General features: G+C 42.8%; 1 protein-coding gene across 3 annotated transcripts in view; it reads right to left on the bottom strand.

The window, feature by feature from the left end:
- The window catches only part of mcc (MCC regulator of WNT signaling pathway), a 238146-nt gene that overhangs the window by 15583 nt on the left and 210156 nt on the right, over positions 1-12407 (bottom strand). For all 3 annotated transcript variants that reach the window (XM_068029851.1, XM_068029852.1, XM_068029853.1), the window contains one exon: positions 5060-5157. In XM_068029851.1, the coding sequence (XP_067885952.1) occupies positions 5060-5157 (98 nt within the window). The remainder of the gene's footprint in view (positions 1-5059; positions 5158-12407) is intronic.

The following is a 12407-nucleotide window of genomic DNA, read 5'->3' as shown; positions in this document are numbered from 1 at the left end:
GACCTGTACAAGAAGGACGGGTTGCATCTAAACTGGAGGGGCACAAATATCTTGGCTGCGAGGTTTGCTAGCGTCACTCGGGAGGGTTTAAACTAGTGTGGCAGGGGGGTGGGAACCAGAGCAGTAGGACAGCAAGTGAAATAAAAGGGGAACTAGTAAATAAGGCCAGTAAGACTAAGAGGAAGAGCATGCAGGGAGATGTTGCGGAGAACAGAGGGACTGGTGGTCTGAAGTGCATTTGTTTCAATGCAAGTAGTATAACAGGTAAGGCAGATGAACTTAGAGCTTGGATTAGTACTTGGAACTATGATGTTGTTGCTATTACAGAGACTTGGTTGAGGGAAAGACAGGATTGGCACTAAATGTTCCAGGATTTAGAAGCTTCAGGCGGGATAGAGGGGGATGTAAAAGGGGTGGGGGAGTTGCATTACTGGTTAAGGAGAATATCACAGCTGTACTGCGGGAGGACACCTCGGAGGGGTCATGCAGTGAGGCGATATGTGTGGAGCTCAGGAATAGGAAGGATGCAGTCACGATGTTTGCGGTTTACTACAGGCCTCCCAACAGCCAGCGGGAGGTAGAGGAGCAGATATGTGGACAGATTTTGGAAAGATGTAAAGGTAACAGGGTTGTAATGGTGGGTGATTTTAACTTCCCCTATATTGACTGGGACTCACTGAGTGCTAGGGGCTTGGATGGGGCAGAATTTGTAAGGAGCATCCAGGAGGGCTTCTTGAAACAATACGTAGATAGGCCAACTAGGGATGGGGAAGTACTGGACCTGGTATTGGGGAATGAGCCCAGCCAGGTGGTCGAAGTTTCAGTAGGGGAGCATTTCGGGAACAGTGACCATAATTCCATAAGTTTTAAGGTACTTGTGGATAAGGATAAGTAGTCCTCGGGTGAAGGTGCTAAATTAGGGGAAGGCTAATTATAACAATATTAGGCAGGTACTGAAGAATTTCGATTGGGGGCGGCTGTTTGAGGGTAAATCAACATCTGACATGTGGGAGTCTTTCAAATGTCAGTTGATTAGCATCCAGGACCAGCATGTTCCTGTGAGGAAGAAGGATAAGTTTGGCAAGTTTCGAGAACCTTGGATAACGCGGGATATTGTGAGCCTCGTCAAAAAGAAAAAGGAAGCATTCGTAAGGGCTGGAAGGCTAGGAACAGACGAATCCCTTGAGGAATATAAAGACAGTAGGAAGGAACTTAAGCAAGGAGTCAGGAGGGCTAAAAGGGGTTATGAGAAGTCATCGGCAAACAGGATTAAGGAAAATCCCAAGGCATTTATACGTATATAAAGAGCAAGAGGGTAACCAGGGAAAGGGTTGGCCCACTCAAGGACAGAGAAGGTAATCTATGTGTGGAGTCAGAGGAAATGGGCGAGGTACTAAATGAGTACTTTGCATCAGTATTCACCAAGGAGAAGGACTTGGTGGATGATGAGCATAGGGAAGGAAGTGTAGATAGTCTCAGTCATCTCATTATCAAAAAGGAGGAAGTGTTGGGTGTCTTGCAAAGCATTAAGGTAGATAAGTCCCCAGGGCCTGATGGGATCTACCCGAGAATACTGAGGGAGGCAAGGGAAGAAATTGCTGGGGCCTTGACAGAAATCTTTGCATCCTCATTGGCTACAGGTGAGGTCCCAGAGGACTGGAGAATAGCCAATGTTGTTCCTTTGTTTAAGAAGGGTAGCAAGGATAATCCAGGAAATTATAGGCCGGTGAGCCTTACATCAGTGGTCGGGAAATTATTAGAGAGGATTCTTCGGGACAGGATTTACTCCCATTTGGAAACAAATGGACTTATTAGCGAGAGGCAGCATGGTTTTGTGAAGGGGAGGTCATGTCTCACTAATTTGATTGAGATTTTTGAGGAAGTGACAAAGATGATTGATGAAGGAAGGGCAGTGGATGTTATCTATATGGACTTCAGTAAAGCCTTTGACAAGGAACCTCATGGCAGACGGATACAAAAGGTGAAGTCACATGGGATCAGAGGGGAGCTGGCAAGATGGATACAGAACTGGCTCGGTCATAGAAGACAGAGGGTAGGAGTGGAAGGGTGTTTTTCTGAATGGAGGGATGTGACTAGTGGCGTTCCGCAGGGATCAGTGCTGGGACCTTTGCTGTTTGTAGAATATATAAATGATCTGGAGGAAAATGTAGCTGGTCTGATTAGTAAGTTTGCGGACGACACAAAGGTTGGTGGAGTTGCAGACAGTGATGAGCACTATCAGAGGATACAGCAGGATATAGATCGATTGGAGACTTGGGCGGAGAAATGGCAGATGGAGTTTAATTCGGACAAATGTGCGGTAATGCATTTTGGAAGGTCTAATGCAGGTGGGAAGTATACAGTAAATGGCAGAACCCTTAGGAGTATTGACAGGCAGAGAGATCTGGGCTTACAGGTCCACAGGTCACTGAAAGTGGCAACGCAGGTGGATAAGGTAGTCAAGAAGGCACACGGCATGCTTGCCTTCATCGGTCGGGGCATAGAGTATAAAAATAGGCAAGTCATGCTGCAGCTGTACAGAACTTTAGTTAGGCCACACTTAGGATATTGCGTGCAATTCTGGTCGCCACACTACCAGAAGGACATGGAGGCTTTGGAGAGGGTACAGAAGAGGTTTACCAGGATGTTGCCTGGTCTGGAGGGCATTAGCTATGAGGAGAGGTTGGAAAAACTAGGATTGTTTTCACTGGAACGACGGAGGTGGAGCGGCGACATGATAGAGGTTTACAAAGTTATAAACGGCATGGACAGAGTGGATAGTCAGAAGCTTTTTCCCAGGGTGGAAGAGTCAGTTGCTCGGGGACATAGGTTTAAGGTGAGAGGGGCAAAGTTTACAGGGGATGTGCCAGGCAGGTTTTTTTACACAGAGGGTGGAGAGTGCCTGGAACTTGTTGCCGGGGGAGGTGGTGGAAGCAGGTACCACAGAGACGTTTAAGAGGCATCTTGACAAATACATGAATAGGATGGGAATAGAGGGATACGGACCCCGGAAGTGCAGAAGGTTTTAGTTTAGGCAGGCATCAAGATTGGCGCAGGCTTGGAGGGCCGAATGGCCTGTTCCTGTGCTGTACTGTTCTTTGTTCTTCTATAACTACTCTAACAATTTCTAACACAAAATTTCTCAGATACAGTATACCAAAACTTTAAACATTTGACTTTAGTTTCAAGACATTATGATATTCATTTTCTTAACTCAGTAACTGAACAATCATGTAACAATGCATGTAAATTTCAACCAGCCAGCGGGGGTCATACCACAACCAACTTTCAAACAAATGACACAAGTCTGCTTTGCAGAATGCAATTCAAATCAAACCAATTTTATTACCTAGCAGTCTGTATTGCTAGCAAGTGAAAAACGTCTGCCCCCTCCCTTCCTTGCATACCCACACAGTATTTCCTTCCTCCGCCTGCTTGCACTGCTTGCTGTGAATAGCAATTAAAAAATAAACAATGCACATCATGGAATTTGACTTGGCTCATCTCAGAATAAGGTCTGATGTGGCTCAACCAAATGCAGTCCATGCAAGCTTGCTGAATTCATGTTATTTAGAATTCCTGGCAATCGATGCAGCAAAAATTATATGCAAATCCAACACACATTTGGAATACTAAACAGAATATTAATATCCATGCAGTTAGCAGGACTGGCATGATGCTGCTGGCTTATTAACATCAGTTCTCTAAAACAATACCTAAAAACATAACTATAAGAAATTAATAGAAATTTTGTGTGCTGCTAATTTAGCTAAAGAACAGTTCAATATTTGCAATTTAGGCACACAGACCTTTAAAAATCTTATGAGCATTAATATGGCATTACTGATAACTGACTGGCAGCAGACTATTTTCAGTGAATTAAAAAGAGTTTTAGGAATTTAAAATTAGATGGAACTGCAACACAGTAGAGATTTTTGAGGAAGACAGAAACATGGAGAGACTGAAAACATAATTGAGTCAGTATCTGCAGAATCCAATATTACATGTTCAGCCAAACACTATTAACATTTGTTAGCTTTGTGGATTTTGGTGTTAAATATGTAATTATAGTGCTTCATTATATTGCACACTTTCTATATCCTCCATCTCGTATAACACGGATCCAGAGCTCCAGAAGTATAACCAAACCTGAAGGTACAGTTGGCTGGTTTGAAATTTGTTATATTATTGTTCTGTTAAGAAAATTAATAATGCATCATCATACCTTGAAGCTAAGTTCAAAGTACCCAAATGTTTAATACTGGACCATTTACTGCAGGTACTCTGTGAGCAGTTGAGCTTTGGGTAAATCTTTCTAATTAACCTAATTTACACATGTAGTATAGAATAAGAATAAATTATATCTATATTAGGCATAGCAAATATGTCTTTCGAGGCTTAGGATAAGAAGCATATATTTTGTTGTCCAAAATTTGAGGAATATAGAACAGCAACAATTTTTGCTCCAAAAGGTAGGCAAAAAAAAATATCCAAACACATTGTAGCTGAATTCTAGTATTTGGCTTGGGCACCTACACATTGTGACTTGAGGAACACTGTTCTGTTTGGCTGCACAATTTGATGCTTTCTTTTTTGTTAGATCATAAAAGGTAATTTAAATGGAGTTCCAATGTATTTTTAAGCAAATGGGACAGAATTCCAGAAGGGTTTTGTGGGAGGAAATTGTGTCACATGGAGGAGCAAAAATGCTGCAGCGATTTCCTCTCCATGGACAAAAAAGTTAGTAGAAACAAAAGTAAAAATAAAGAACAAAACTTAAAAATTGATTTCTAAGCATTTGTTTGCTTTGCTTTACTTTTAGCAATTCAACATGTGTGATCAAATGTTTTTTTTAAACAGTTAATTACAAGAAATACTCCGGAATACAGTGTGAAAATGCTTGCGTGCATACTGCAAATCTGTCTTGAGAATGATTCATCCTACTGTGACAGAATTATGACAAAAATCTAAATAGTAAAGTAAATCATTGCTGTTAAAAAGTATGACATGATTTAATGTTTCTGAAATCATAGATTCATCTCATGAAAACTCTACTCACCGCCTCAATGCATTTGTCAGCTCAACTGCAAGTTCACTGTCATTATATGTTCTGAGTTCAGTTAGTGTTACAGGATGTGTTACTCCATCACTGCATTCCTGAAAGATAACAAAAAAAAAAACAAGGACATAATCAGAAATAATACACCTTTTGGGATATAAATGGTAAGTCATTACGTGTTCAATTCAGGCTGTAACGAATGAACCAATAAGATTTACAACCCTTCTATGTGAAAGGTTTATGGAGCAGTGAAGAGGCTCCCTTCACTGTTCAGCATACTGTGTCACCAGCTGCTTAAAAATATTAAAACGTTTCACTTGCAATCAAATCAATTTTTACTGCAACATGTTCACTGGAATTTTGCCATGAGACATAATGACAAGATACCTTGAATTCTTCAGACAATGCAGCTTTTTTCTTCAGCTAGTACTGCAATTAAGAATTATACTTGTAACTGAAGTAGCCATACATGAATTATTTCAAATGAAATGAGCTTTTAGACCTGACCTAATAGTGTTCAATCTGAGGGTGGATCCCTGAAATTGAAGGGTTTCATTCCTCAGGAATATCATTACCTTGATGTGCATAAAAGTACAAAAAGAAATAAGCTACTATAGTGTATGTTTATCACACTACAGGTCATTTCAAGTTTTCTGCACTTTGGAAGCAAGGTACATTCTTATCTTACACACAAGTTTATATGGAAATTTCAGACTTCTCCCAAAATCATCGGTTCCTCTTAAGAACTAAATACTGTTGGTATTTTATAACTTAATCTGCCAATGCCTGTCTTTGCTGCTCTTCATCTTCATTATTAATAACTTTCATTTATATTATGCCATTCATACAAAAAACACCCAGAGGCACCTCACGCAGACATAATCATGCAAAAATGTGCTGAGCCAATGGTGCAGATATCAAGAGGGATGAATAAAAGGTTGATCAAGAGATGGATTTTTTTTTAAGGACAAGAAGGGAGTTGAAGAGAGGGAGGTGGAAAGGCAGAGCATGAAAACATGTTTGTACCTATTCACAGAAGAAGCAAAGGTTAAAAACTGTACAGCACAGGAATTTGGCAGTGTTAAAAGGTATTTATTTAAATGCAAAGAGTATAGCAAATAAAGCCAATGAGCTGAGGGCACAGATAGACACATGGCAGCATGATATCATTGCTATAATGGAAACTTGGCTTAAAGAGGGACACAAATGGCAGCTCAACATCCCTGGATATAGAGTTTTCAGGCAGGATAGAGGGGGATAAAAAAAGGAGGGGGTGTAGCATGATTAGTTAAAGAATCAATTACAGCTGTGAGGAGGCATGATATGCTAAATGAATCATTAAATGAGGCCATTTGGATTGAGCTCAAAAATAAAAAAGGGGCAGCCACACTACTAGCAGTGTATTATAGACCCCCAAATAGTGAGAGAGAGAGAGAAGAATAAATATGTACTCAAATTTCTGAGTGCAAAAACAATAGGGCAATAATAGTTGGGAATTTCAACTACCGTAGTATCAACTGGGATCCAAAGAGCATGAAGGGCACAGAGGGAACTGCATTCAAGACAACCTTTTTAGCCAGCACTCAACAAGCCCAACGAGAGGGAGCACAATTCTAGATTTAGTCTTAGCAAATGAAGCTGGACAAGTGGATGAAGTGGCACTGGGTGACTATCTTGGAGATAGTGACCATAATACAGTTAGATTTAGCATTATTAAGGAAAAGGACAAAGATAGAACAGGAGTAAAAGTTCTAAATTGGGGGAAGACAAATGGTACGAAGCTAAGAGGTGATCTGGCAAAAGTGGACTGGATACAGCTATTTGAAGGAAAATCAGTGGCAGGTACGGCAGGGGTTCAATATAGTGTAAAGCTCCCTCGACGTTGTCCCCATCAAACACTCCCAGGGCAGGTACAGTACAGGGATAGACACAGAATATAGTTCCCAAAAAGCGAGATTCTACAGGAACAGTGTAGACATGTCCCCAGAAAGAAAAAGGGAGTACTGCCAAACTTCGAGCCCCCTGGTTATCTAGAAACATACAAGGCAAGATAAAGCAGAAAAAGAAAGCTTATGACAGTCACAAAAATCTTAATAGTTGAGAAAGCCTAGTATATAGGTGGAGTAGTATATAGGAGTATAGGTGGTGCAGGGGTGAAGTAAAAAAGGAAATTAGGAAAGCAAAGAGAGGATATGAAAAAATATTGGCAAGTAAAATAAAAGGAACACCCAAAGATGTTTTATCAGTACAGTAAAAGCAAGAGGATAACTAAGAAAAAGGTAGAGCCTATCAGGGATGTACAAGGTAACCTATGCGTGGATGCAGAAGATATGGGAAGGGTTCTTAATGAGTACTTTGTCTCTGTCTTCACAAAGGAGAAGAATGATGCAGACATTGTATTTAAAAGAGGAGTGTGAAATATTAGATACGATACGCATAATGAGAGGGGAAGTACAGGAGGGTCGGACATCCTTGAGAGTGGATAAATTACCAAGACCAGATGGATTGTATCCCAGGCTGTTAAGGGAAACAAGGGAGGAAATAGTGGATGCTCTAACGATCATTTTCAAATCCTCATCAGATACAGGCAAGTTACCCAAGAATTGGAGGTCTACAAACGTTGTACCATTGTTTAAAAAGGGTGTGAAGGACAGGCCAAATAATAAGGGGCTGGTCAGTCTGACCTCTGTGGTGGGCAAATTATTAGAATCAATTCTGAGAGATAGGATAAACTGTCACTTAGAAAGGCACAGATTAATCAAGGGAAGTCAGCATGGATTTGTGAAGAGTAGGTCTTGACTTACAAACTTAATAGAATTCTTTGAGGAAGTAACAAGCAGGATTGATGAGGGCAGTGCAGTGGATGTTGTCTGCATGGATTTTAGTAAGGCATTTGGCATGGCAGACTGGTCAATAAAATGAAATCCCATGGGATACAGGGGAATGTGGCAGGTTAGATCCAAAATTGGCTCAGTGACAGGAAACATACGAACATACGAATTAGGAGCAGGAGTAGGCCACTTGGCCCCTCGAGCCTGCTCCGCCATTCAATAAAATCATGGCTGATCTAATTGTAACTTCAACTCCACATTCCTGCCTACCCCCAATAACCTTTCACCCCCTTGCTCATCAAGAATCTATTTACCTCTGCCTTAAAAATATTCAAAGACTCTGCTTCCACCGCTTTTTGAGGAAGAGAATTCCAAAGACTCACAACCCTCAGAGAAAAAAATTCTCATCTCTGTCTTAAATGGGCAACCCCTTATTTTTAAACAGTGACCCGTAGTTCTAGATTCTCCTACAGGATTAAACATCCTTTCCACATCCATCCTTCAAAATTCCTCAGAATCTTATATGTCTTAACCAAGTCACGTCTTACTCTTCTAAACTCCAGCGGATACAAGCCTAGCCTGTCCAACCTTCCTTCATAAGACAACCCGCCCATTTCAGGTATCAGCCTAGTAAACCTTCTCTCAATGTTTCAACGTATTTAAATCCTTGCTTCAATAAGACCAGTACTGTACACAGTACTCCAGATGTGGTCTCACCAATGCCCTGTATAGCTGAAGCATAACTCACTACTTTTATATCAATTCCCCTCGCAATAAATGACAACATTCTCTTCGCCTTCCTAATTACTTGCTGTACCTGCAAACAGATGGACCGCTGGGTTGAGCACTACCTAGAACTGTACTCCAGGGAGAATGCTGTCACTGAGACTGCCCTCAATGCAGCCCATCCTCTACCAGTCATGGATGAGCTGGACATACAGCCAACCAAATCGGAACTCAGTGATGCCATTGATTCCCTAGCCAGCGGAAAAGCCCCTGGGAAGGACAGCATTACCCCTGAAATAATCAAGAGTGCCAAGCCTGCTATACTCTCAGCACTACATGAACTGCTATGCCTGTGCTGGGACGAGGGAGCAGTACCCCAGGACATGCGCGATGCCAACATCATCACCCTCTATAAAAACAAAGGTAACCGCGGTGACTGCAACAACTACCGTGGAATCTCCCTGCTCAGCATAGTGGGGAAAGTCTTTGCTCGAGTCGCTCTGAACAGGCTCCAGAAGCTGGCCGAGCGCGTCTACCCTGAGGCACAGTGTGGCTTTCGTGCAGAGAGATCGACTATTGACATGCTGTTCTCCCTTCGTCAGATACAGGAGAAATGCCGTGAACAACAGATGCCCCTCTACATTGCTTTCATTGATCTCACCAAAGCCTTTGACCTCGTCAGCAGACGTGGTCTCTTCAGACTACTAGAAAAGATCGGATGTCCACCAAAGCTACTAAATATCATCACCTCATTCCATGACAATATGAAAGGCACAATTCAACATGGTGGCTCCTCATCAGAGCCCTTTCCTATCCTGAGTGGTGTGAAACAGGGCTGTGTTCTCGCACCCACACTTTTTGGGATTTTCTTCTCCCTGCTGCTTTCACATGCGTTCAAATCCTCTGAAGAAGGAATTTTCCTCCACACAAGATCAGGGGGCAGGTTGTTCAACCTTGCCCGTCTAAGAGCGAAGTCCAAAGTACGGAAAGTCCTCATCAGAGAACTCCTCTTTGCTGACGATGCTGCTTTAACATCTCACACTGAAGAATGCCTGCAGAGTCTCATCGACAGGTTTGCGTCTGCCTGCAATGAATTTGGCCTAACCATCAGCCTCAAGAAAACGAACATCATGGGGCAGGATGTCAGAAATGCTCCATCCATCAATATTGGCGACCACGCTCTGGAAGTGGTTCAAGAGTTCACCTACCTAGGCTCAACTATCACCAGTAACCTGTCTCTAGATGCAGAAATCAACAAGCGCATGGGTAAGGCTTCCACTGCTATGTCCAGACTGGCCAAGAGAGTGTGGGAAAATGGCGCACTGACACGGAACACAAAAATCCGAGTGTATCAGGCCTGTGTCCTCAGTACCTTGCTCTACGGCAGCGAGGCCTGGACAACGTATGCCAGCCAAGAGCGACGTCTCAATTCATTCCATCTTCGCTGCCTTCGGAGAATACTTGGCATCAGGTGGCAGGACTATATCTCCAACACAGAAGTCCTTGAAGCGGCCAACACCCCCAGCTTATACACACTACTGAGTCAGCGGCGCTTGAGATGGCTTGGCCATGTGAGCCGCATGGAAGATGGCAGGATCCCCAAAGACACATTGTACAGTGAGCTCGCCACTGGTATCAGACCCACCGGCCGTCCATGTCTCCGTTATAAAGACGTCTGCAAACGCGACATGAAATCGTGTGACATTGATCACAAGTCGTGGGAGTCAGTTGCCAGCATTCGCCAGAGCTGGCGGGCAGCCATAAAGACAGGGCTAAATTGTGGCGAGTCGAAGAGACTTAGTAGTTGGCAGGAAAAAAGACAGAGGCGCAAGGGGAGAGCCAACTGTGCAACAGCCCCAACAAACAAATTTCTCTGCAGCACCTGTGGAAGAGCCTGTCACTCCAGAATTGGCCTTTATAGCCACTCCAGGCGCTGCTTCACAAACCACTGACCACCTCCAGGCGCGTATCCATTGTCTCTCGAGATAAGGAGGCCCAAAAGACAAGAAAAAGACCTGCATATTAACCTTTTGTGATTCATGCACTCGGACACCCAGATCCATCTGCATCTCAGAGCTCTGCAATCTCTCACCATTTAGATAATATGCTTCTTTTTTATTCTTCCTGCCAAAATGGACAATTTCACATTTTCCCACATTATACTCCATTTGTCAGATCTTTACCCACTCACTTAACCTATCTATATCCCTTTGTAGCCTCCTTATGTCTTCTTCACAACTTACTTTCCTACCTATCTTTGTGTCATCAGCAAATTTAGCAACCATACCTTTGGGCCCTTCATCCAAGTCAGTTATATAAATTGTAAAATGTTGAGGCATCAGCACTGTTCGTTACATCTTGCCAACCAGAAAATGACCCATTTATGCCTACTGTTTCCTGTTAGCTAGCCAATCTTCTATCCATGCCAAAATGTTACCCCCTACACCATGAGCTTTTATTTTCCACAATAACCTTTGATGTGGCACCTTATCAAATGCCTTCTGAAATCTAAGTACAATACATCCACCGGTTCCCCTTTATCCACAGCACATGTTACTTCTTCAAAGAACTCCAATAAATTGGCTAAACATGATTCCCCTAAGGGTAATGTTTTGTGAATGGAAAACAGTTTCCAATAGTGTTCCACGGGGCTCAGTGTTGGGTCCCTTGCTGTTTGTGGTATATATTAATGATTTGGTCTTAAATGTGGGAGGCATGATTGGGAAATTTGCTGATGACACAAAAATTGGCCATGTAGCTGATAGTGAAGAGGACAGCCGTAGATTCCAGAATAATGTCAATGGTTTGGTTGAATGGGCAGAAAAGTGGCAAATGGAATTCAATCCGGAGAAGTGTGAGATAATGCATTTGGGGAGGGCAAGCAAAGCAAGGGAATACACAATAAACAGGAGAATATTGAGAGGGGTAGAGGAAGAGAGCTTGGAGTGCATGTCCACAGGTCCCTGAAGGTGGCAGGACAGGTAGATAAAGTGGTGAAGGAGGCATATGTAATGCATTCCTTTATTGGCCGAGGTATAGAATACAAAAGCAGGATGTAATGCTGGAACTGTATAAAACGCTGGTTAGGCCACAGCTGGAATACTGCGTACAGTTCTAATCACCACATTACAGGAAGGACATAATTGTTCTGGAGACAGTGCAGAGCAGATTTACAAGAACATTACCAGGGCTTGAAAATTGCAGCGATGAGGAAAGATTGGATAGGCTAGGGTTGTTTCCCTTCAAACAGAGGAGGCTGAGGGGTGACTTAACTGAGGTGTACAAAATTATGAGGGGCCTAGATAGAGCAGACAGGAAGGACCTGTTTCCCCTAGTGGAGAGGTCAATTACTAGACGGCACCGATTTAAGGTGATTGGTGGAAGGATTAGAGGGGACATGAGGAAAAACTTTTTCACCCAGAGGGTGGTGGGTGTCTGGAATTCGTCGCCTAGATCAGTGGTAGAGGCAGAAAGCCTCAACTCATTTAAAAGGTACCTGGACCTGCACCTTAAGTGCTGTAACATGCAAGGCTACGGACCAGGTGCTGTAAGGTGGGATTTGAATGGGCGGCTAGTTTTTTCAGCTAGTGCAGACCTGATGGGCTGAATGACCTCTTTCTGTGCCATAACTTTTCTATGGTTCATGACATTTTAATTATCTATGTATCTGGACCCTCAAGTCTCTTTGGACCTCTGCTGTTTCTAGCTTTTCACCATTTAGGGTCATACAACACAAACAGGCCCTTCGGCCCATCATGTCTGTGCTGGCCATCAAGCACCTAACTATTCTA

This window comes from Heterodontus francisci, chromosome 4 (assembly GCF_036365525.1).
Source record: "Heterodontus francisci isolate sHetFra1 chromosome 4, sHetFra1.hap1, whole genome shotgun sequence".
Taxonomy (NCBI): domain Eukaryota; kingdom Metazoa; phylum Chordata; class Chondrichthyes; order Heterodontiformes; family Heterodontidae; genus Heterodontus; species Heterodontus francisci.
The sequence above is the reverse complement of the archived record's forward strand: the minus strand, read 5'-3'. Positions and strand labels throughout refer to the sequence as shown.